General features: G+C 36.7%; 1 protein-coding gene across 4 annotated transcripts in view; it reads left to right on the top strand.

Moving 5' to 3' along the window:
- Nucleotides 1-26,282, top strand: part of PRKD1 (protein kinase D1) — a 296,380-nt gene extending 270,098 nt beyond the window's left edge. For all 4 annotated transcript variants that reach the window (XM_019746850.2, XM_074328119.1, XM_074328120.1 and 1 more), the window contains 5 exons: nucleotides 5,963-6,124; nucleotides 6,665-6,763; nucleotides 7,735-8,002; nucleotides 24,417-24,502; nucleotides 25,300-26,282. In XM_019746850.2, the coding sequence (XP_019602409.2) occupies nucleotides 5,963-6,124; nucleotides 6,665-6,763; nucleotides 7,735-8,002; nucleotides 24,417-24,502; nucleotides 25,300-25,518 (834 nt within the window). In that variant the 3' untranslated portion in view covers nucleotides 25,519-26,282. The remainder of the gene's footprint in view (nucleotides 1-5,962; nucleotides 6,125-6,664; nucleotides 6,764-7,734; nucleotides 8,003-24,416; nucleotides 24,503-25,299) is intronic.
- Nucleotides 26,283-26,810: the final 528 nt, after the last annotated feature.

Raw genomic sequence — 26,810 nt, 5'->3', positions numbered from 1 at the left:
GGAGAAGTGTCTGTTCAGTTCCTCTGCCCATTTTTAAATTGGATTGTTTGTTTTTGTTGTTGAATTATGTGAGTTCTTTATGTATTTTGGATATTAGTCCCGTATTGGAGGTATTTGCAAATATCTTCTCCCATTCAGTTGGTTGCCTCTTTGTTTTGTTGATGATTTATTTTGCTATGCAGAAGGTTTTTAGTTTGATATAGTCGCATTCATTTATTTTTGCTTTTATTTCCTTGCCATTGAGGTCTAATTCATAAAATCGTCTCTGAACCCAAGGTCCATAACTTTAGTACCTATGCTTTTTTCTATACAATTTATTGTTTCAGGTCTTATGTTTAGGTCTTTGATACATTTTGAGTTAATTTTGGTGTATGATGACAGATAGCAGTCTAGTTTCATTCTTTTGCATGTGGCTTTCCAATTTTCCCAGCACCATTTATTGAAGAGGATTTATTTTCTCCATTGTATGTTTTTGGATCCTTTGTTGAAAATTATCTGCCCATACATATGTGGGTTTATTTCTGGGTTCTCAATTCTATTCCATTGGTCTGTGTGACTCTTTTTCCGCCAATACCATGCTGTTTTGATTATTGTCTCTTTGTAGTATAAATGGAAGTCAAGTAGTGTGATACCTCCAGCCTTGTTCTTTTTTCTTAGTATTTCTTTGTCTATTCAGGGTCTTTTGTGATTTCATACAAATCTGATTATTTTTTGTTCTATTTCCTTAAAAATTGCCATTGGGATTTTGATGGGGCTTGCATTAAATCTGTATATTGATTTGAGTAATATGGCCATTTTAACTACTGTGTTTCCCCGAAAATAAGACCTAGCTGGACCATCAGCTCTAATGTGTCTTTTGGAGCAAATATTAATATAAGACCCCATCTTATTTTAATATAAGACTGGATCTTATATAATATAATATAATATAATATAATATAATATAATATAATATAATATAATTAATATAATATATAATATAATATAATACCAGGTCTTATTTTAATTTTTGCTCCAAAAGACACATTAGATATGATAGTCCGGCTAGGTCTTATTTTTGGAGAAACACGGTATGTTGATTCTTCCAATCCATGAACACAGAATATCTTTCCATTTCTTTGTGTCTTCTTCAATTTCTTTTAATAATGTCTTATAGTTTTCAGTGTATAGGGCCTTCACATCCTTTGTTAAGTTTATTCTTAAGTATGTTATTCTTTTTCTAATGATTGCAAAAGGAATTGTTTTTCCTTTTTTCTTTCTGAAATTTTATTGTTAGTATATTGGAATGCAATGGATTTTCTACATTGGTTTTGTATCCTGCAACTTTACTGTATTTGTTTATTGTGCTAATAGGTTTTTGGTGGAGTCTTTAGGGTTTTCTATTTAAAGAATCCTGTTGTCTGCAAAAAACTGACAGTTTAACTTCTTCATTTCCAATTTGGATACCTTTTATTTTTTTCTCTTGTCTGATTGCTCTAGCTAGGACTTCCAATACTGTGTTGAATAACAGTAGTGACAGGGGTCTTATACCTGAAATGTGTCTCTTGGAGGCAGCATTTGGTTGGGTTTTGTTTTTTGATCCAATCTGCTACGCTGTGCCTTTTTATTGGTAAATTCAATACATTTACATTTATGGTGATTATTGATATATGAGAGTTTCCTATACCCATTTTATATTTTGTGATCTGGTAGCTCGGTGTCTCCATTGTTCTTTTGCCTTTTTGTTTCTGTTATTTTAGTTTGATTGTATTCTATGATTTTGTCCTCTGTTTCCTCTTTTTTTATGTTACGTGTCTCAGTTCTGGATTTTTTTTTTTTTTTTGAATGGCTACCATTAAGTTTATGTAAAAGAAAGTTTCATATATACAGTAGTCTTTTTTCTTCAGCATGCATCTCTTCTCCATTCCTTTTTGCAAATTTAGACCTTTATTCCCTCCCCTTTTATGTTTTTGTTGCCATAAATTATCCCTATTTATGCTGTGAATTCATTTCTGAGTTGCAATAGCAAATTATCTTTCTTTTTTTTGTGTTTTTATCTTCTTTACCCTTTATGTTACGTTTAAGTGTATAGTGCCCTATTCTGTGTAGGGGTTGTCATATCCTGCTTCTCTCTGTTAGTAATCTTGCTCATAGTTTTGTATCCTTTTATCTTTTTGTTTCAGTTCGAATAGCTTCCTTCAGTATTTCCTGTAATGCAGGCCTTGTGGTGCAAAATTCTCTCAGCTTCTGTATATCTGGAAAGGTCTTTATTCTTCCTTCATATCTAAAGGATATCTTTGCTGGATATATTATTCTTGGTTCATAGTTTCTCTCTTTCAATAGTTTGAATATTTGATTCCACTTCCTTCTGGCTTGTAGAGTTTCTGCTGAAAAGTCTGATGGTAGTCTAATGTGCTTTCCTTTGTAGGTTACCATCTTCTTTTCCGTGGCTTCCTTGAGAAGTCTTTCTTTGTCATTAATTTTTGACAGCTTCAATGTAGCATGCCTTGAAGAAGGCCTGTTTGGATTGAGGTAATTAGTTGTGTTTGCTTCTTGAATTTGAGGATCCAGTTCTTTCCATAGGTTTGGGAAGTTCTTGTTGACCATTTGTTTAAGTAAACGCTCTGTGCCCTTCTCCCTCTCTTCTTCTTCTGGTATACCCATTATTCTTATATTGCTCTTTCTGATGGAGTCAGAAAGTTCTTGTAGAATTCTTTCATTTCTTTTAACTCTCAAGTCTTTCTCTTCTTCCATCTGCGTCATTTCTAGATTTCTATCTTCAGTATCGCTAATTCTTTCCTCCATCTGGTCACCTCTGTTTCCTAAGCTGGCTATTTCATTCTTCATCTCTTTTTTGAGTTTTTTAGCTCCAGAATTTCTGTTTGGTTCTTTTTTAAAATTTCAATTCTTTGCTAAAATAATTAATTTTGTTCATTTATTTTATTTCTGAGTTCATTAAACTGCCTACTTGAGTTTGCTTGCATCTCATTGAGTTTTCTCAGAACTGCAATCTTGAATTCTCTGTCATTTAAGTCACATATTTTCGTGTCTTTAAGTTTATTTTCTTGATATTTTTCATTTTCTTTCTGAGCTGCCTTGTTACCTCGATTATTCATATCAATTAATGGATTATTTCCCTTCCTAGGCATCTATGGGAGTGAGTTCTACAGCAGGTTGATACGAAGAAATCTTTCTTTGGCTTTCCAGTAGGTAGCTCTGTAGCATTTTATTTTTCTCTTACGCTTTTCTGGCTTCTCACGTGGTGGGAGATTTCCTGGGGAGGTGGGCTTCTCCTCTGTCACGAGGTCATCTTGGTCTCAGGGCACTACCCTGGTGGGAGAATGTGGTGGGCAATGGGGTTCTGAGCCTCTGAAATCCCAGTGCTGTGTCTGCAGCCCGATGCAGAGCCTGTGTGTCTCAGCAGCCCTGGGTGCCCCTGCAGCGATCAGCTGGGAAAGGTGTGGGTGGGGTGGGCTGGGAAAGGCACTGGTGTGTTTGTGGCTTTGTTTTCTTTGAGTAATGGCAACAGTTGGACCATAACTGCCTCACCCCTGTAGCTCCTCCCTTGTCACTGGAATTAGCCACATTATCTGTCTGCTGCTCAGGAAGTCTCTCCAGTTTTCAGGGCTGTAGATATTCTGCTCTTTAATCTGACACTGCTACTGTTTTTTTCTGGGGCCTACTGGTGACACTGGGAGGGTGCAGGGGAGGCAAGCTGTGTGAGGTTGGGGGCAGGTGTCCAGGCTCTATGGCTTTGTTTTCTGCCTGGCAGTGAGGACTGTTTGACTGCATTTCTATATTTGGTCTTTGCCCTCGGGTCTCTGCTCCAATCGCTGGGTTCAACCGTATTATATGCTGATCCCTCAGGTAGAATTGCTGGGGCCATAGACAGTGCACCTGCAGTCTCAATATTTCTCCCAGGACCGCAGTGAGCTCCGGGCTGCATCCCACAGCCCCCAACTCTGCATTTCTCCTTTCCCTCCCATGTTCGCCCTGATTCACCCACCTTCAGATGTGTCAATGTGCGGATCTCTCAGACATCTTTGTATGTTGTGCAGGGAATCATTTGTTTAATTATAGTTGTTCAATTTGTTGTCACTTCAAGGGTCTGAGATATCAAGGAGCACCCCTCACGTTGCCATATGTCTCATGTCACTCTCTGTGATCATTAGTTTAAAAGAGGAACGCTGACATACATGGACACCCAGAGGCTGATGGTCTTTCCAGTTAGTGTGGCTCCTCTATCAGGGAAGGGGGTGTAAGAAAAATAAAATGCGACAGCCTAGGTGCAGGCTCAGGTATAAACAATGCTATCACTTGTATTCCATACTGTATATCAAATAGAAACATGTAGTCATTCATTAGAGTCTCCCACCTGAGGATCTGGCATTCCCATAATGGTCAAAGCCAACTGGCTATCTGGCCTTATTAATAGGCAGTTAGGATAGATAGAGTAGTGAGAGTGTGAGTTTTGTTAATACTACTCCCTCCATGTGCTTCAGCTCTGATCAGGAGAGAATAACTCTGGAGGCCCAGTATCTGATGTAGCCAGATCTGACCAGGTAACAGTTTCAAGAACAATAATGTCAGCCCTCTAGAGGTGAAATGCCATTGGGTAGATGTGCAGGCATCTCTTGGACACATTCAGAAACTCGCTACTCATGACCATATTATGCTGCATAATTGGTCATCAAGGCATCAGAACCAAAAGGACCAATCAGATATCTACAGCAGAGGTCAAAGTTGCCAAGTAGTGAAAGGATACCCTGAGAGACAGGTTATCATCATGGGAGCTTCTGACAACCATAGTGTGGCTCCATATCCAGTCGATGCCAGGATTTCCTTGCTAATGGGCAACGTGGAGGACGACTATAATGCAGATTCACCCACAACCCCGTCTGCTGCTCACCACCCAGCATCCATCTGTGAGATCTGAATAGTGATCCATTTCAGGTTTCATTTTCTAAAATAAGGCATTTATTTATTTTTTCTCTGTTCAGCTGTTAGCACATTTAAGTTTGTTCCTGTTTTCTTTTTGTTGTTTCTTTTGTTCTTTAGATAGTTTTGTTCATGATTTTTTTTTCTATTTCTCATTGAAATATAAGTGGAATAATCCTTTTTTTCTTTTTAATATTAGGAATTTTTGTTATTGTGTGCAGACAAGAACTAGTAAAGGTCAAATGATCAAAGGCTTTGTTGATAACCCCAGACCAACATTCAAACTTAAGCCTCATTACAAAGGCCCATCTAATGTTAAAAGTAATTTTACTTGACATACGTGACAATTAACATGTCAAGTCAAATGCAGCCTATCATTATTAGCCATTACTTTATTGTAGAAATATTTATTGAGTGATTGAAAACCGTGTAGTACTTTGATATAGCATGATGTCCTGGACAAAGCAGAGACTTAAGAATTTTTTATTTTTTTTTAATTTTTTTTTATTTTGTGGTTCCCATGGGGATCTTTACGCCATATAAGAGCTTCCATAGCAAACTACTGCCACCTCTAGTAGCAGAGCAGTTACAAAAGATTTTGACTAATGTGCTTCATCAGTGCAGTCAAATGTACTACATGTACAAATTTCATCTTTTCTACATTAAATTTCTACCAAGTGTGTAGAGGTGGCTTCGCATGCTTATTTAGGGCAGTATGCTTAATATTGGAAATGATCCTAAGAAATTACAGATTTCTCAATATGGTATTCTAATTAAAACCTAATTAGCAATTCACAGTGCTGGAACTTGGATTTTTAGCATAGAAAAAAATAATTTCACTATGCATAGAGAGTAAAAATGTATTTCTTGGACCCATTAGATTTTCAAAAATATAAGGCAGCACATGTGGAATGTAGAGGTGTTAAAAATCTTAAGTGTGGGTTTCTCCATAGCTTTAAGCTTGAACAGTTTGGTATAATCAGTAAGCTTGCCAAACAGTATCAAAAAACTCATTTTCTTCAAGTGCTTTGTTTATCTTTAATAGAACCTTCATCACCCTGGTGTTGTAAATTTGGAGTGTATGTTTGAGACGCCTGAAAGAGTGTTTGTTGTTATGGAAAAACTCCATGGAGACATGCTGGAGATGATCTTGTCAAGTGAAAAGGGCAGGTTGCCAGAGCACATAACGAAGTTTTTAATTACTCAGGTAAGAAGTCAATTAGAGCCAGAAAAAAAAAAAAGGTAATATTTAATATCAAATGTTATCACTGTTTCACGGCAGCTTCCTAGCCTTGTTGCTTTGTCTGTACCTCCAAAGTCTAAACTGTACTCAAAAAGGTTGCAGTAGCTTACTGTATTATCTAATTTATATCTGGTACCTAGAGTCCAGTATACTAAATGAGTAATATGTATGAAGCCCCATGTATTAAAACTACTCATGAAATTTTAAAATGCACAGTGGCCGAGTCCTGGTTCTTTGAAAATATAATGGATTTCCCTGTTAGATATTGAATTCTTTTCTCTACACCTGTCTTGGTTGCTATATGATGCCATAATATGCTCCTTTTTCCATGGAAGTTTCCTTAGAAACCTGCTATGTTCATTTAGCTTATTTAACTGTCTTGAGCTTAACTGTTGTTCATTGTGAGTTTTCTCTAGGCTTTTTAAATTTATGTCCTAGTAGAAGACATTTTGAAATAAAGTAATAGACTCAACTAAATTATTTTGATGGTTTTCTTCTTTATAGATACTCGTGGCTTTACGGCATCTTCACTTTAAAAATATCGTTCACTGTGACCTCAAACCAGAAAACGTGTTGCTAGCATCAGCTGATCCTTTCCCTCAGGCAAGTATAAAAGCTTCTCAGCGAAAAGCCAGCTGACAGCATCATTGGCTCCCCTGTAGTGTTCGGTCACCTTGTCCCTCAAAACCTCTGTTTATTTCGAGTTGTACATGTTCATTTTCATCCATTTGTTACCTTCAGATATTTTGGGGACCGGCTTTTTCACTCTGGCTTCTCAGTCCAACCTGCCTTAGTAACACACCCTGAGCCTTCTCATCTTGCCTGTTGGCTTCTGTTGTGTGCAGAGCCTGGAGAACTGACAGGCTGAGGCCAATGTGGAGAGCACTGGCCTGAGAGTGACAACACTTAAGAGGCCCAGGGATGCTTACAGCTCTCTAATGCTGGCAGGACATGCAAGCTCAGTGTTGTTCTCAGGGACAAGTATGAAAGTTTCAAAAGGATGGGAAACACCTGGAGCTCACCCCCAGGGAATCTTGACTCTGAAGTGACCTGACTGAGCTGGCTGTCCTACCTTACCTTCACTCCCTGACACCTTTAGGTCCCAACTGAGTGCCCATGCTGAGCTCATTTTGAGGATTATTGTGGATGACATGCCACATCTGTGCTTATACTGCAAACTTTGTTTATAGTAAGCCTTTAAGTTAAGTCCATCGCTTCCCTGATTTGCATGATGTTTTCTTGCCTTGTCAAACAGTATTACCCACTTTTGAGTGTACATATTTTCAGATTTTTCACTTGGTTTTTTTGGGGGGGAAGAAAAGGGAAAGGGAAAATGTTCAGATGCTCTTTTTGTGAATGAAAACATACTTTGTTTTTTTGTGTTTTTTTTTTGTATCGGTACATAAACCACTGTCTTCAACTACATAAAATGTAAAACAGCTATTACTTCTACCATGATAAATCCATGCAATATATGTAAAGTATTATAGTTGTCTTTGGCAGACCTAGGCTAAGACACAAACAGGCACACAGTTTGTGACCTTATCATTTCTGAAAACCATTATTGTCAACAGGTGAAACTTTGTGATTTTGGGTTTGCCCGGATCATTGGAGAGAAGTCTTTCCGGAGATCAGTGGTGGGGACCCCAGCTTACCTGGCTCCTGAGGTTCTAAGGAACAAGGGCTATAATCGCTCTCTAGACATGTGGTCTGTTGGGGTCATCATCTATGTAAGCCTAAGTGGCACATTCCCATTTAATGAAGATGAAGACATACACGACCAAATCCAGAATGCAGCTTTCATGTACCCACCAAATCCCTGGAAGGAAATCTCTCACGAAGGTAATCTTTTCCACTCAAAAATAATGTTTTAATCCGTAAGTGTAACATTATTGTTTCTGTTGTGAATTATTGAATTATTGTTTTATTGAATTGATAAATGCTCTTTGTAAGTTGCTCATTGGAGTAGGGACCCATATTGATTGAGGGGAATTGAGAAGTAAAGGAAATGGAGACCAAATGTGTCCTCTGATGAAATGTGCATGTATTATAAGGAAATTTAAAAACATTTATGGAGGTAAATGAAACCAAGTAAAATTGTTAATATTGTGGTATATTTCCTTAGAATTTATAAATATGTATACATTGATATAGTGCCAATACCTATTCTTTACTAAGACTAATCTTAGTATACAATTAAGAGTCTATACTTGTTTCTGTCTTAAGCACTTTTAATCGCACTTTTAATCTATTATGTATGCAAGAACTTTATGATACTGCTACTTTAATGATCATATTACATATATTAATATAACAAGTTCTTTGTGTGCCGACTTCCTTTGCGTGACATTAGAGCATGTATGACTTTTATTTAGCCATTTCCCTGGTATTACATTTTTGGGTTATTTCTATTTGTTCAGTATTAGATAATCTTTACATATATCTTATATGTATCTCTGATGATTGTTTTAGGGTAGATTACCTTGGCAGTGTTGCATTATTTAAAGTTAAATTCTTTTTTTTTTAACGCTTTTATTTATTTTAAGTGTGTTTTTCCAGGACCCATTAGCTCCAAGTCAAGTAGTTGTTTCAATCTAGTTGTAGAGGGCACAGCTCACAGTGGTCCATGCGGGGATCGAACCGGCAACCTTGTTGTTAAGAGCACCGCACTCTAACCAAATGAGCTAACCCACCACACCTAAAATTAAATTCTTAATAAGTGTTTCCTTCTCAAAGAAAGAGAAGTAGTTCTAAAAGTGGCAGGGGCAGTCAGGGCAGAGGATGGTTTGGAAAGAAGTTCCTCAGTGAATATTCTTTGGAGTTTATTTAATTCTCACAAAAGCCTTGTAAAATAGGTTTTACTGTTATACCTACATATCACGTGAGAACACTGAGGCAAAAGAAGTGACACCACAGGCCAGGATCACACAGCTAGTAAGTGACAGAGCTGGAATTTATACCCAGACCATCTGAGCATACATTTTTAACCCATTAGTTCTGCTGCTTCTTTAGTTTTCAGACATCTAGTCTAAGTTTATTCAGACTTTTCACCACTTAAAAAGGTGAACACATTGATAGGTAAACATCTATTTGATACCTGTTCTTGCATGTGGTGGTGCAGAAATCAAAAAAGAACGTAATTAAGTTCTTAGACTACAGTTAGTATTAAATGGCAAGAGCCATTCATCATCAGAGCTTTGAGTTACCATTAGCAACAACTTTTAGCATCATCAATTAGTTGTAAGCCACAGCTAGATGGATATATCTTAAAGAATCGGTGACCTACAGAAGAACTATCATGTAGCCAAAAGACTAATGAAATATTTAGGATAATTCAACAGAGGCAAAAAGTGAAATATAATTCTTTTTTCAAGAGGCAGAAAAGAAGGAATTATCAAATAACCTCGTGACCAGTACCCATGTTAGAAAATGTTACCTCTTAATATGGTTAGCCATTATATCTGATACCTTTAATCCAGAAATCCAGTAGACTAACTTGATGTTGTTACTCTAGTGCAAATCTGGACTATCTCTGAAACCAGACATTTTCTTGCTATTCATGAATAGGACTTCAGGAAAATAACCTTCACATTTTAATTATTTTTTTCTTGGAGCAGTGTAGTTTTTCTTGTAGTGGAACAAATGGTGCCCTCTGGGAAAATGGAAATGTGCTGGCCTTGTATGTAAATATAAACTATTTAGGTGAGAAATAAATAGTTCTGGATTATGAATGTTTAATCATCACTGGTAATAAAGACTAGAAACATAGATATCAGTAGCTCAAGAAACTTGTAGGGAAACCATAGTATATGTAACATCTTAAGTGATATGCAAGTAAAGGACAAAACAAAATGTTTTTCAAAGAACTTAAAAGCTCGTTGGGGAGACGAGTTACATGATTTTGGGGAAATGATCATTTATTAACTGGAATTGTTAGCTAGGTAAAAGCAGGTCTCCAAGGTCAAAGCACGAAGAATCACTGTGGACTTAACTAGTCAGAATTTCATTTTCAGAGGAGATGGAGCTTAAGACAGTCACTAAAGAATGGAAAAGAAGAAAGACAGCATTTCAGAAAGAGGGAATTACGTTTTATAATTCAAGAGGCATTTATATTTAACCAGGAAGTACACATTTTACTTGCCTATAGATAAGTCTAAACATAAAATGTCCTTCCACTCAAAGTGATGTGGGGACCAGCTGACGTAGAACCCTCACTTTTCCAAATGTCTCAAGTATCAGTTTGGGAATTAACTGGTCTCTCTTCTCAGTATCTTCCTCTGGTTCATTCTTGCCTTTGAGACACAGGAGTTATTCTATTTGCCAGTCAAAGCTCTGAATGGCAAATGAATTACCTGTTAGTGTATGAGCAAAGCTAATATTTGAACACAAAGAAAAGTTAAATTACGTCATAATACTAGCTGAGGCAGTTACAGACCCAGATTCGATCCCACTATCTTGTTGAGAACATACAATTCCCTGATTAGAAGTTATAACAGAGGCTGCTGGTACCAAATCATTTTAAACACATAGGATCTGAGAAACACATAAGCAAACTAGTATCTAGCAAAAGGTGATCACAACTGACATTAGTAAACTTTCAATCTCAGGATACTTTAAACCATACCGGAACCACTAAGAATCCAGCCAGGTACATGGAAATAAAAATTTAGGCACTTCAGTCAAAAGTAAAAATCAACAGCCAAGCAGTATGAGATATAGTCCTATCTGCTATTCTAATTAGCTATCACTTACCTTTCTTGAACTTCAGTTCCTCATCTGTACAACAGGGTAATGATTTCTGCCTACATAATGAGGTGGTAATAGAGACTGAATGAGATAAAGGATGTGAGAAGCATCTGTAAAGGCAGGTGTGGGTGAGCCAAGGATTTGGATTTAGGGGGAGAACAGCGGAACACTAAGCTAAGCAATTGCTCTGGCAGAAAACCAAAAATTGATTGTATAATTTTAGAAATTATATGCATATGGATGTTTCCCAAGTGTTCTTCAGACATATTGTTAATTGTATTTTCTTTCTTGGCATGAAAAAGCAAAAGAAAAGAGAAAGCTGTAGGTCTTTGTAACATACATAGATGTGTCAGAATGAAAAAATTTCTTCATAATGCATATTTTTCTGTTAGTGTAGACATGGACCTGATACGATGTCATACTATATATCGGACTGCTTGAGCTGCCATCGTGCCATTTGATCCTCACGCCAATCCTCTAATAAGTAATATGTTTTAGTCTCTATGAAGGTTAAGTGACTTACCTTACAGTCACACAGTGGTAGGGATTGGATTTGAAATTGTTTACCTTCATTCTTTAAACCATGCATTATTGCATGCCAAAGTGTACTTATTTCTTAAGGTTTATTATTTAGGAACCTACAGGGAATATTTTAAACTCATTATTTTTGTTATGATAATATAATAAGCCAAGTACTGGCATTCTAGAGAAATGCTTACTAATAATTTATCACTGAATTAATCAGGATTCTTGTGTGCAAATAATAGAAACATATCTCTAGCTAACGGAGGCAGAAGATACTTTATTGAGTCACACAGCTGGGAAGTTCAAAGGTGAACCTCATTCATCTGGGTCCTGTTGACTGAGAGCTGGGGAAAAGTGTCATATTTCTCCATCTCTCAGCTCAGCGTTACTTTATGATGGCTTCCTTCTCAGGTGGACCCTTCATGTGGTTCAGAGTGATCCCCCAGCAGTTGTAGGCTTAGGGGCTGCTCATTGTGCATGATCTCAGAATAGAAGAGTAATTACCCCTCAGTAGCCATAGAGTCTCTGAAAGCGGCACTGATTGGCTATGCTTCAATCCCATAATACCCTAGGAGCAATCACACAGTCACCGCCTGGCTCTGATTGGCCATATAGATGATGGAGAGCCCCTCCATCATCCAGGTTGGAGACAGGAAGTTCCTGCAGGGAAAAGATAGTAGTCTAAAAACAAACACAAAAGCATTGGCAGATGAACATTATAAAAATAGGGATGCTTTTTTTTCATTTTGGTTTGGTTTGGGGGTCTGTTTTGCAAATCAAGGTATAATTTGAAAATTGAAAGAAAATTTGAGGAAAACTTGACGTAGCAAATGTTATAGGAAAAATGAAGATAGTAAAAAGAAATTTTGAAAGAAAATGATAGTCATATCTAACACTTCTACAACATTTACACTGTAGCCAAGCACTACTTTCAATACTTCATATATGAACTCATTTAATCATCCCAAACCTTTGAGTAGATACTACTATTGTTTCCATTTTAAAGATGAGGCATTGTAGGCTTGCCCTGGCTGGGCCCAGGTACAAATCTTGTTATCTGGCTCCAAGGTAGATGTTCTAACTCACTGCTTTTACCGTCTCTTGATTATCCTTCTAATGAATTTAGCCATGCTGTCATATTAAATTTTTAATATGCTTTCACTAGCTTAGAGCTAGAGTAGCCACACTATTTTAATAATGTCTGAAAATACAGGGAAACAGGATTATATTGTGATAAAGACCTGAGTTGAGAGCTCTTCCACTTACGAGTCTTGGGGACCTCATCCAAGTGACTTATTCTCGTAGGTCTCAGTGTTCTTGTCTGAAATATGGTGATACAAATTCCTAACTCACTGGATTATTTTAAGTATTAAATGAGATTGCACTGGAAAGCTCAACACATTGACATTACTATATTAGCTTAAATATACTGAACACTTTCTATTTCCCAATCACTTTACATGATCTGTATATCTATCTGTATATTTGTATTTAGTTATATACACCACACACATATATAACTACAACTATATAAAGTTATATATGTGTGTGTGTGTGTGTGTGTGTGTGTGTAACTAAACACATATTTAATTACAGCTATATATATGCCTCCCCCAAAAAAATTGCAAGCGAGACTTAGTCTGTGACTTAAGAAGAAGGTACCAGAGGTGTAGAGCTTCAAAATGGGCAATGGAAGAACTAACAGTCGAATACAGGAATGCTTGCAAGGCAGGCATTTTAAACTTTGGCATGTTGACAGTTAATCAGAGGAACAAATTAAAAACGGAAACTCCCAGGCTCCACCCCCATAATCAGCTGTGGTGCACCCTGGGAATGTAAGTCCTGGGACCAACTTTGAAAAACACTGCTCCAGAGCCCTGGTTCATTAGGAAGGAATTGTTTAAAATTAAATTCAGGAACTCCTGAAGGACCTAACAGCTGACATTGCTCTTAAAAAATGTAAACTAAGTTCCTAATATTCAAATTTAGATAAATTATAAAATTCCTCTCTCATTTGTAAAAATATATATAAACTCCGGGAAATACAAAAAGTTGTGTAATAAAGAACTAACTAACATGTGTCATGATTTTGAGCAATTAAGGAAATGTAGGAAAAGAGGATCTATTTAATACTTGAAAACTTTCCGTTGCGTGGGCATAGATTTAGACATTTCACTTAGGTTATAATATAGGGTAACAGGTTATTGCCTATAGGGGATATGTATTAAAATCCAATAGTTCATCAATTAATAATAGTTATATGTAGGTTGTTGCACATATTGCTTGTTAATATTAAATTTTAGATAACCTTCAGTATGTCTTACTTCATTATAATTATGCAAAAGAATGTAAATAATGAAACTTCTACAACACTGAGAATGAGGGGGTCCAAGAATTGATGAAGAGAGCTGTAAGACCCCTAACTTCCACGGAGTTCTCATGGGATTCTGCCTGGTGAATGGAGGGAGTTACACGTTTATGTGTAAGATTTAGTACATGACTTAATCATGAGTTAATACTTTTTAGTAAATGTTACATACATGTGTGTATTATACATCCTATATTGTGTACCAGACACTGTTCTAAATTACAAAGGTTGCCACCAAATTAATTTACTATAACCTAACTTGGGAGATAGAGGTCAATAAGATAGAGAAAACTGAAGTGAAATGATTCATTTTCTTTAATGAAAGGGAGTCAATGTTTGTTTTATTTTTTTAAGGTTGTTCTTTTCAAATTATCTGTAGTAAAGGGCCAGTTTTATTTTGTTTTAGTTTTTAAATAAATAATAAGATATAATAAAAATGTGACAGCAATGTCAAAATGTTATAAAAGTTTCCAAATACTTAGTCTCACTTTCTATACTTATCCCATCACAAAACAATAAATGAGTGAGTGAGTCAAGTATAAAAGATACTTTGTTTATTGTCTTAAAGTTATAGAAGTAATCACAATAAATTTTTTAAATAGTTAAAAGAGGTCATCTCTGGAGAGTGGATCTAATGAGATGAGAGGTTTTTATTTTTTATTGTGTTCTCTTACTGATTGATTTAGTTCTTTTATAAGGTGCATATGACACTTTCATAAAAAAATAAATAAATAAATAAACAAAAGTACATGGAGAGAAAAAAGCCTCCAGGAATGAACGGCGTACAACCTTTTGTATAACATCAGTACTTTCATGCTTGGCCTAAAAGTTGCCTAACATTTTAAATCTATAAACATACATATAATGTTCTACATATGAATATTATTCACTGAAGAGCTAGAGGGTTGTGTTTCCTTTTCTATAATACCAATCTTCGCATTGTGCCTGAGCAGATAAAGAAGATATAATTTTAAATCTCTAAACCTGTCTGTACCCACGCAAAGGAGATTTTTCAAGTGGGAAAGTCGAATGAATTCTCTTTTCCTACATTCCTTTAGTTGCACAAGATCATAATACACATCTTAAATTTCCTTTTTTATATATGACTTTATTAGACAGCTTTTGTTTTCTCAAGCATTTATTCTTAGAGGAAGAAGTGACACAGAGAACTGAGTGACATGGATTCTATAGCTGGGAAAGTGAGATGTAATTTGCTTCGGTGCAAGTCATCTTACCAGGAGAATGATGACAAATCTATAGCGATGGGAAAGCATCTGTTAGAATAAAGGTGTATTTCCATCATCAAATTGAATTGATGTGTTCAATTAGAGATACATGGTAAATCTGAGGAAGGTTAGTAATGGACCATGAAGATCACCAGAGAAATTACTGTTTTATCCTTTAGAGTTTTGATATTCCTTTATATGCCATTAGGGAGGCAAGCAGGCAGTAATCAACACAGAGGCAACCTCGGAAATTGTCTCACAGTGAGCCTCGTCCCCCGCAGACAGAGATCATTTTCTGTGTTCACAGGTGAAGTCTGAAGAAGCACCTATTCTCAACTCACCTGCTGTGATGTTACTGCTCAGCTTCAGAGTCACATGGTTAGTTTGTATTATCAAGAATTAAGATCAGACACGCAGCCTTGACATACTGTACATAAAAAGGAGAAAAAAAGGAAATGCCCTTGCATTAATCCTATAGCTTGTCTTTACTTCACAATTATCAAATTGTCATGGTGCAATAGTGATGTAGGTTTTTTTTCCACTTGTGCACTTCCACAGTCTCAGTGGTAGTATTTCTGCCTCTGCCTTTCCCTGATAAGCACATCCATAGGTTTCTCTTCCAGTTGGTCACAGTCCTATGCTGACATTTATGTATAATGTAGAATATATGGCATCTTGAGGCATAGAATGACCATAATAATATACCACTAAATTTATCAGAGAATCTAAACTTTATTTTACAAGCAATTTTTGCCTTTCATTGTGGTAAATTCAAATAAAATTGGTCACAAGTGTGTTTTTCTCCCAGAAATTGGAAATGAAAAATACAGCCAGTACAAACACAAAGCAAAGCTAAATAAAAGCCTAGCACCATTACCACATGGTATGTTTTCAGAATCCAACAGTGTTCCAGAACACTAAACACTTAAGTTGGAAGTAGCACTTTGCCATGAAAAGAAACCAGCTGTAGGTCCCTCTTTCACTACATATTGTTCAAAACAAAAAATAACCTCTTTGAAAATGAGCCTCGGGTAGATGAGACCCAGAAATCCAATGGTATGAGAAACAAAAGAGAGACAATTGTCATTTTAATAATTAAACTGTGTTTGTAACAGCTTACAAGGCCTGCAGATCTAGCAAGCCTGCTGAATATTAATGAATACATTGATTTGTCAACATATTAGCACCACTGTCAGACATAACATCATGGAGGAGGTGCGAGGGGACTAGCCAGTGAACTGCTTAAAAACACTTGACTGGGCTCCAGGAAATTCTATTACAATTGGTAAACTAAAGTGAATTACCGCGTTTCCCCGAAAATAAGACCTAGCTAGACAATCAGCTCTAATGTGTCTTTTGGAGCAAAAATTAATATAAGACCCAGTCTTATTTTACTATGATATGATATGATATATGATATGATACTAGGTCTTATATTAATTTTTGCTCTAAAAGACGTGTTAGAGCTGATTGTCCTACTAGGTCTTATTTTGTGGGTCAGAACTTTCACTGGGGGTTAACATTTTAAACAGTCTCTATTTGGAATTCTGGAATTACTTAAATTAATATTTTTAAAAAAACATACGTTTTGCTCAATAATAAGGAACTTGAAAATTATGAACCAAAGGTATACAATGATTTAAATAATATCTACTAGTAAAGTGAATTTTTAAATATACGTGTGTATACGTACATGGATACATATTTCATACATGTTTCAAAATCCAAAAGAGTGAATATCTAAAAGAGATGTTCCACCAGGAAAAGAATCATTTATTTTGATAATACAATTAGTGGAATTTTTCTCTAATAAATAATTTGTACAAAGAAACTGATCAAAAGAAATTTTAGCCAGAGCATTGGTATTATAAGTGCTCAAAAATTGGCTGTTTATTTACCCCCCAAATTGAAATGTTTCCTATGTATCCAAATTATAAAATTGAAATTTCACTTCTGAATGTCTATCATAGTTGAGTTAAAATATGATATCTGAATATATGTGGAGATGTCAGTGTAGAAGAACTACAAAGTTTAAATATTCTGTAAGTTTGCTTTCTTCCACAGTAACAACAGAATATTTCAAAATACAAGATGTTAAAAATCTTATGTAACCTCTATATTGCTCAGAAGTACCAATCCACTGAGCAGTTATCCGGAATATTCTTAAATTGCTCCAATAATAGAAAATAAGCAATTTCACGAGGAGCCCTCTTTCTTCGTAATTTGACCCTAGCACAAATGAGTAAAATGTCTCTGTTTATACTTACTGGTAGAACAAACCCAATCCTTTTTCCAAATGAAAGTTTATCTCAGAGGTTTGAAAGCAGCCATCATATCACCCTGAGCCTTCTCTTTTCCTGGGCAGTCAGTTTTTCCTTCAGTCTCCCTCCTGTTCACTCTGGTTTAAACTCTCCCCTCTTTGCTTATGTGTTCTTTTTCCCCCCAAAATCAAACCTCAAAATTGCTCTGCCTCAAGGTTCAATGAGTCTGAGAGTAATGTGATGCCACCATTTCCCTCATTATAAAGAACACCTTTCTTTTAGCATGACATAACATGACATTTGATTTGGGGACAATAAGTAGATTCATGTTGAGTTTACTATGAATTTGGATCCCTGAATGTTTACTCATGCATATTGTTGATAAGCCAGGTTTTTCAGTTCTGTACTTAGACCTTTCTCGGGGTGGGGGGTGGGGAGGGTGGCGGGGGTGAGATGGGACCTAAATAAAGGACTTAGTTTCTTTGTCCCTGTTAAATGCTATCTTACCAGTATGGCCCATAGCTCCGAATTATAGTTATTTTGGAACTTACTTGTGTAAAGCAACTTGTTTGCTTTTCCTGTCGGCATCTTCTGAGCAGAGGCTATCCTGAAACCATTCTGTGTCTTCCGGAAAACTGAACAAGGTGGGGTTAAGGACAGACACCTTTCTCTATGATTAGATACCTTTGTCTATGTTTACATCCATCTATTCAGGGGCCCTTTGGGCAATGTTGAACCACTTGTGAACTACTTTCAATGTTCTCAAACCTCTGGCCCCTTGCTACTCAAAATGTGGTCTAAGACTCTGCCTGGGAGACATTAAAATGCAGACTCTCAGGTCACCCCAGACCCACCAAATCAAAACCTTCAGTTTAAGATCCCTGGATGATTCATATGCCTGTAAAAGTCTGAGAAACACTTCTTAGCACATTATTCTCCACCCTAGCTGCACATGTTAGAAATACCTGAGACACTTCTAAAACTGCTAGTAACCTCCCCTAAAGATTTTCACTTAACTTTAAAGATTTTCCCCTAAAGATTTTGACTTAACCTTTGGCTTGAGTGTTAGCATTAAAAAAAACAACAATTCGACAAACACTATTAATGTGCAATAAGAATGAAAGGTGATACTAAACATCATATGAAAATAATAATAATATAAATACATTTTGATTTTTACTTTAAATTTTGAATCAACTTGGCATCACTTTGGGGGCTGCTGTATTCTGTGTTTAAACAACTCAGTATTTTCAAAATTGTTAAATTGTTGCTGGTCTTCAAGAAGCAATGAAATTAAATGTAGAATGAAAGAGTAACCATTGACAGAATAACTTTCTACAGGAGAAAGAACTGGAAAAGGAAAGACATCAACTTCAGTCACTAAAGGTCTTGCACTTCTTTAGATTGCGGGAGTTGGCTTGGGAACAAGTGAGATGATGCTTTCCAGTGGCCTTGTTTGCTTCCGGCAGCCTCTGGTTTCAGCCCTTGAGAAGAGCGTCCCAGTTAGTGTTGCTGGGCAACCACTTGCTGGGTTGAGAGCTGGTATGCGAAGGGTTGCAAAATGATTTTTAAAATAAACACATAACTTACCATCAGCGTGAAGCAAACCAAAGGCAGAAGTACTGAGCACTGCCCTGTGACCGGCGATGAGGTCGAATGGAAAGTGAAGAAAATAGAAGAAGGCAAGGAGCCCAGTAGTTGACAGGTGATGGCTTCGTCACAGGCTGACAGTTCTGATCTCGTTTCTAATTAGAAAATTTGTACCTGAATAATTTGTAGGTGGGCAGAGACAGTATGGAAAAAAATAAAAAGTACTGTGTCTGGACAAAACAGTTAGCCTCGGGGTTTCACAGGTAATTTCTCTTCTGTAAAATAAACATGATCTGTGTAGCACATATTCTCAGCATGATTCTGATTTGCTGATAAAAGTCACTGATCCTGTGTTCTGTTACATCTTGTAGAGTTGTGATCTCCTACCATCCAGGAGTATTTTTAGCCAAAGTATACAAACCATATTGCACTTAATGTGGATATTACAACTTAGAGCTGAGAAAATGGCTATTGAAATTTCTAATGAATATATTCAATTCACCAAATGCTATTTAGCAAGCATTTCTCTCACGCATTAAATGATGTGTTTTATTTCAAGTGTTTATGAAACTTATGTGCAAAGATGAATATACAATCTGTGTGACCTTAAAGGAACTAAAATCTAGTGGGGATAATAGGGGGAGACAGGCATATACTGAAATAGTAAAAGATGGGAAGTGGAAGATGATTGAGAGGTGTGACTTAAGGGACCTATTATGTATTCACATATGTCCAGTTCTTTTTGGAGGATTTTCTCCAAGCTTTGGATGCCACTCAGCTTAGTCATAGCAATGGCACATGTAAATGAGCCTTCTACATACACAGAATCTGTTGTGGTATTTGCTTTGAAATAGAAAATGACTACAATGTAGTTTCCACGATTTCAATGATAATTCTGTATTTTGATACCAGAAGAAAATGTAATCCATACAATTAACAGTCTAATGGAACATTTCTTTTCATATTAAAATACAAAGCTCTTCAGCACCTGCATATACCATTTAATTTTGGTTTTGTTCAGATATATTTAGGCACCTGGCAAACAGGCCATGTAGAATTTTAGCTACCCAACATCTGCTGAAAGACCCATTCTGGTAAAAGAGAATGGTAAAAGAGAATGTTAGATAAAATTATCTCTTCTCTTTCCTGACATTTCAGTCTCTCAACTGATGGGACAACGAGAGAAATTGCTGTGTAGGAAGTTAGGAGGAAGGTAACTGTGTTAGCCAAGAATTAATTGTAGCAAAAAAAAAAATTGACTTCAAAATACAGATTTTCTTTTCCTTTTTAATTTATAAGAAACATTTGTGTTAATCCATGGCTGGAAACATTTTAGAAAGCACAAAATCCTTTGCTCATGAGGAATAAGGGATTCTTTAAAAATGAAAATTTGAACCACGTGATTGTTTAAAATTTTTCAATAAGAAGGAAAAAGGAAAGATTTCCCACGTTGCCCCAACATGGAAATCCAAAGTGTTCCGAGAGCTTGGATTTGAGACTATTTATTAATAATATGGAAGGAAGGGATTGAGTTTAAGGATGAATAAGAGAACAGAACTTTCAGAATAATATTAGAAAGGCTAACTCCCAGAATTTTCTGGCAGGTACAATCAGAAAATAATTCTACCACTCTATGAAAAAGTTGCCATCATATTTACTGCAAAGAGAAGGAGGAACCAGCCACTGTCTGTTTTACTCCTGTTCAGGGAGAGAGGAGGGAAAGTGTCCATCTGAGAGAATAAGAGGAGGAGGGTATGAAACAGAAAGTATAACCCAAGATAAAACAGGATTCTCATTTCCTGTACACTTTGGCCCTAGCCCAATCCCAGCTGTTTAAAATGGCATCTGCTTAGTGCCCCAAACTGCAAAGAGACCAGCACTTGTGATGCAGTAAACCTCACCTCATGAAAGGCAGGTAATGTGGATATATATACTCCTTGCTAGTCTGTGGAAAGAGTAACAGGGTACCAGAAATTTCAGTCATTCTCTGCTTCCCCAAATATCCCTTCCTCATGAGCTCCAGATCCTTGTGGAGCTCCGGAAAACCTGGAGTCTCTGCACTCCTCTTCCCCTCCCCCTCCCCCTCGGGCACCAGAGGCCTGTTATGCTGATGGGCCAGCATGCATCCTTTCCTTCCTACTTCCCGTTCTGCTGCAGTCCTCTTTCCTTCCTGTTTCCCACTGCCAGACCGTATTCCCTTTCCCCTTTGCTTTGTGTTTGAGAGAAATTCACAGAATGGCCCAATTTTGTATCTGCCTTTCCCACTGTCTCTCCTCGTCCCCCTATCCAGTGCCACAGTTTCAAAGGCAAGCCCTGCCGTGTTCCCTCTAGGTCCCAATTCTGACTCGTGTTGCATATTGGAACTGGAGTTGAGACCCAATTTGGTCTTTTTTTCTGATTGCCAGCTAGCTTCTGGGATTGTTGTGACTACTCCTGTTTTACTAGTCTTTATTTATTATTTTTTTTGCTCCTGTGCTACTGGCTTCCCCTTTCCTTAGGGTGTATCTTTTACATACACACATTATCTATCTCTGGGGTTAGACCTTGGGGAAATGGGGATACCAAAAGAGGACACTAAATGGCAGCTATGAGGTACAATACTGGATATGCTGCTTATTGAAGAAGCTAACAGAGCTCTTAGAGTCGTTGTGGGTAATTTTGAAAAAAAATCGTAGATAAAATGAGAGCAATGCCAGGATACTTCACACAGGCCAAATTTTCTGTATTTCAAAAGGGGGGAAATGATGACTACTGAAATCATTCAACAAAAACAAAAATTACGTTTATTCTTGACAAAATTCTAAATTCTAGAATGAGTGATTGAATAGTTTGCAAACATTTACACAAATCTTGGTACTTAAAAGGAAATGACTAAAAGTCAGTATTAGTTTACTTAGAATCTATTAGTCCAGAATAATTATATTTTCTTTTTAAATAGGATTGCCAGATCTTATTTGGTAGGATGGATAATACCAAGGACTGATGTGTCTTGACTGTAATAAAACATTTGAGAAACTCTCCCATAACAGCTTTGGAGAAGATGATAACATATGCACTGGATGGGATACTCCTAGGAGGAAACATTGCTTGTTTATCAGCCTGTTCAAAGAATAATTAATAGGCATGGCAGTTGGAGTATGATCTGTGATAGAGTCATCAAGCCATATGTTTAAGCCTTATTCTGAAAAAAGTTTCTTAATAATTTAATACATAGCAGGTTATTCAGTTTGAAAGTGGTGGAAAACTAAGAGGATTAGTCTCTATGATAAGAGGGAAGCACATCACATTGAGAAGACTCTTTGAATGCTGAAATGTTGAGCTAAAGTCATGGTGAGCTAAATATTTCTTTGAATAGGACATTAATTAAAGGTCAAAGATTATATATATATATATATATATATATATATATATATATATACACACACATAATGTATATAATGGTACATAATGGTGCATTTTGTCATTTTATACACATACACACACACATGTACTTTTTGCCTTTGCAACTAGATTGGGGGATTTTCAGGGAGTAAGATATCTTTTTATTCCCTAAATAATTGCCAACAGTAATTCCTTAGGGAATATTTAGTGAATGAACAGATGAATGAATGATTGAGAATACATGTGAGGAAAATGGCCAATCAAGAGAACATTGTTAAAAAAAAAAAAAAAAAGCCACTTTAGTATTTCTTTTAAAAATGTGTTTAGTGAAAGGCAATTGGAGGGTACAGTTAATGCCAGACTGTATGAGAGTTAATTAATAAAAAGGATATTTTAAGAGTTCTAGAAATAGTGACATGTAGAATGGAGCTCTCAAACACTAATGATGCACCTATTTTCTCAGTAACACCTGGTTCCCAATATTTAACTATAGGTTCCAACAGTTAATAGTTAATTATGTCTGTTTTCTGCTGCAAAGAGCCACAAAATGTATTTATAAATACACACATACACATATTTAGCCACACAAGTATTCCCTCTAATTCCCTCCTTATGGTCTAAACTCTTCTCTCGTGGAGGTCCTGGTAATTATCTTGCTGTGCTTTTTCTGGTCCCCTGGGTACTGTGGCTATAGTGAAACTTGGGATTGTGAGCTTCATTCATCAGAACAATTTTTCATCTTCACGTATTCCATTCCCTTCAGACCCTTCTAGTTTCTCCCCTTTCAGTGCCTCCTTCCCTGTTAGGCCATGTGGTTCACTTCAGGCACAAACCAGATCTTTTGTTGAGTTACTGTACTCCTACCTTCCTAATTACAGAATTCAAAGCAGAATGAGTGAATTGAGAGCATGTGTTTATTTCCTGCAGTGTCTGGGGAAGCGTAATGCTGCGGCATGCTTACAGTAGCACATAAGCTCTCCCTTCACCCCTCATCCTCCATTTTTGCTCTGTGATTTCACAGCAGCAAGAATGGAGGTTGCACTCTACTCACCAGTGAGTGATTTCATAGCAGCAAGAATGGAGGGAGGTTGCACTCTACTCACCAATGAGTAAATCATGGGAAGGGATGTTTTAAAGCACATGCCCAATACACAGTTCCCTGAGAGAATTATGCTTTCAGAACCTTTCTGAGAACACACGTTGGGAATTTGAAACTGTACTAAGTCCTGTGTTTCCTAAGGTATCTGAGCTAAAGCAAGGGTGTACAGGTGTAGACAGCAGTTAAATGTGTGCTGTTGTGTTTACTGTCTCCAATCAAAGAATTCTTAGGTGTTAGATTCTATAGCCCTTTCATGTAGGCAATTATTTGGAATATTAGTATCAGAGACAGACAATTCTAGATTACCAAAAGCTGTAGAAATTCTTTTTCCCTTTGCCTGATAGTGAGAAGGATTCTGATTCATTCTGATTGAATGAATTGATCTTTGTTCCATGTGGCCTCTGAACTCTTGTGACAATCTGTATTTTCAGATCCATACAGGCTGAAGTAAACCAAACAATCGAGTTAAAGCCACCTGATTCAGACTTGGTGGATGGGAAAGTTGGGGAGTAAATTCACATTTTTATAACAGTGAACGGGACAAAAGTGTTTTCCTGGTGGGCAGTTGGTTTTTAGGCTCTAAGTTTATAATGAATCCTGGCCCATGTTATGCTTTATATTTTTCCTTTTAAATATGGCATCTAGATTTAATTTAAGACTATGAAGTCCATTATGTGTATTCAGACTTTAATCACATTTTATAGCAAAATTAGTAAATGCTTTCTCTTGAATATTAGTTTTACCCTGCTATTAGCACAAGATATATTTGAATAGTATATATTTAAATAAAACTTTAGACAAATGCGTTAAAGAATAAACCAAGAGAAATTCAGATCATAAACACAAAAGAGTCATATTCTTTCCTCCACAATTGTTTCCAATTTTATTTTTCAGCATCCGAAATAAAATGAAAATCAGTGTTAGAATTCTCGAGACAGATTTTCTTGAGGTTCTGGTGCCTGATATCACTAGGCTGTATTAACTGAAATAATCTGGAAGCGAATTCTGCATATGTTCCAGATTTGTCATCTATTTTTACCAACAATTAATTTTTTTTCAGCTATTGATCTTATCAATAACTTGCTGCAAGTAAAAATGAGAAAGCGTTACAGCGTGGATAAGACCTTGAGTCATCCTTGGCTACAGGTAAAAATCAACCACTGGATATTTCCTCAATCAGATGAGCTTCTAAATATTTGTAAGATTTTTGATACTATATATAAAAATCTTTTGTCGTATTTTAAAAGTATAATTTTAATATCAATTTGCCAAAATGCATACAGTCTTAGGGCTTAATAACAATTTAGTGTTTCTAAATCTCTCTACCAGGAAAATTTGACAGGAGAAACACACCACACACAAATACACACATGTGCACACACGCGGACACACACACACACACTTGCACGCGTGTGCGCATGCACACACACACAACTCACAAAACTGAAAACCAAAACCAAAAACTCTAGGCGTCATAACAAAACTCCAAGGACCAGATTTCCAATGCATGTGTATGTGCTGTCCTGATAAATGTCCAAGTAGTTGCCCATCTGGTCATGCGCTGTTTGCTTTCTCTTAAATATTTATTATTTTCACATGGAACTTAAAGTTTAGAAAAATGGTACTCTGAAACACTAACGGTTTATTTGTAGTCATTAAATCTCAGAGGCATACCAACATTCTAATTGCTCAACTGCAAGCCTTTCTTGCCCACCCTTCCATGCATGATATCATGTAAGCAGTATGCGTTTGCAAAATTTAAGCAAATAGGATGGCTTTGGTGCTGATGCTGCCACTTCAGGGTGCCTGATGAACGGCACAGCCCTGTTAAGTGTGGAAGGAAAAAGGGTAACTCATCAATGGTGGGAACTGACAACTTACAGAACGGTGTTTTAATGAGTTTTAATCATCTGTATGGTAATATTTTGGAATTTCTTCCTCAGGATTATCAGACCTGGTTAGATTTACGAGAACTGGAATGCAAAAGCGGGGAACGCTACATCACCCATGAAAGTGATGACCTGAGGTGGGAACAATATGCAGGAGAGCAGGGGCTGCCGTACCCCACACACCTGATCAATCCAAGTGCTACTCACAGTGACAGTCCTGAAACTGAAGAAACAGAGATGACAGCCCTCAGTGAGCGTGTCAGCATCCTCTGAGTTCCATCCCCTATAAGCTGTCAAAACACTGTGGAATTAATAAATACATACGGTCAGGTTTAACATTTGCCTTGCAGAACTGCCATTATTTTCTGTCAGATGAGAACAAAGCTGTTAAACTGTTAGCACTGTTGATGTATCTGAGTTGCCAAGACAAATCAACAGAAGCATTTGTATTTTGTGTGACCAACTGTGTTGTATTAACAAAAGTTCCCTGAAACACTAAACTTGTTATTGTGAATGATTCATGTTATATTTAATGCATTAAACCTGTCTCCACTGTGCCTTTGCAAATCAGTGTTTTTCTTACTGGACCCTCAAGTTGGTAAGAGTCTATGGAACCTGTCCATGAAATAGTTCAGTTCTGTGTGTCCCATCGGTGTTGTTGTTATAAGCCAACTCTTGAAGAGTAGATTATTGCCAGTGTTCTATGAACAGCCCCAAAACTCATGTGGAAAAAGTGAATGATGGAAGATGGATGGGGGTGGATATACAATCCTAACACACAAATGCATGAGACTTTTACTGTATAGTTTCAAATCCTTTTTCTGCCTGGTGTGCCTCCGTATATTTAAACTCAAGTAAATGCACCTAGGCCACCTACTCTTAAGCCTAAATGCCTTAGAAATGTAAACTGCCATATATAGCAGATATAGTTCCCCCTTTCTTACGAAACCCTGCTGTACTCTGAAAAACCAGCAGTTAAGCAACCTTTTACCTTTGTGTATTTTTCAGTAACAAATAAATATTCTTGTCAAAATATATGTACATCGGACTGAATTATTTTCGTTTATAATTCATACTAGTGTTTTTCAGGCCAATAAGGAACAGGGGTATCTTCTCAAAAAGCCCAACAATTCTCATGGTCTAGAATTTAGCTTTAGCTACTCTGAAGTCGTAAAAGTATGTTTTCAAGTGTAGTGAAGGCTTTCGGTCTTGCATGTCATCTAGTTTCCAACAGAAAAGAAAGCTTCCAAAGAAAAATGACCAGAACCAAACAGGATACTTGGAGGCATAAGTAAGAATATTGCAAATAGCAGTCTCAGTGTAGCTTCCTGATTTCGTCAATGAAGCCAGGGATGTATTAGAATAATGGCTCCAGTTTTGTTCTATGAGGTGTAAAAATTAAGGTCACAAACTTGTTGCAACGATGTTGCTAACCTTTTATTTTTTAAAATATCAGAGGGATTATTTATTAAGAATTTGTACCAACTGGACAAACAGTTAACCAAGTTTACTATTTGGAAGTGCTGGAAAGGCTGTGTGAAAAAGTTAGATGACCTGAACTTTTC

Source organism: Rhinolophus sinicus, linkage group LG03, assembly GCF_036562045.2.
Source record: "Rhinolophus sinicus isolate RSC01 linkage group LG03, ASM3656204v1, whole genome shotgun sequence".
NCBI lineage: Eukaryota > Metazoa > Chordata > Mammalia > Chiroptera > Rhinolophidae > Rhinolophus > Rhinolophus sinicus.
Note: the sequence above shows the minus strand (reverse complement) of the source record. Positions and strands in the feature narration are given on the sequence as shown.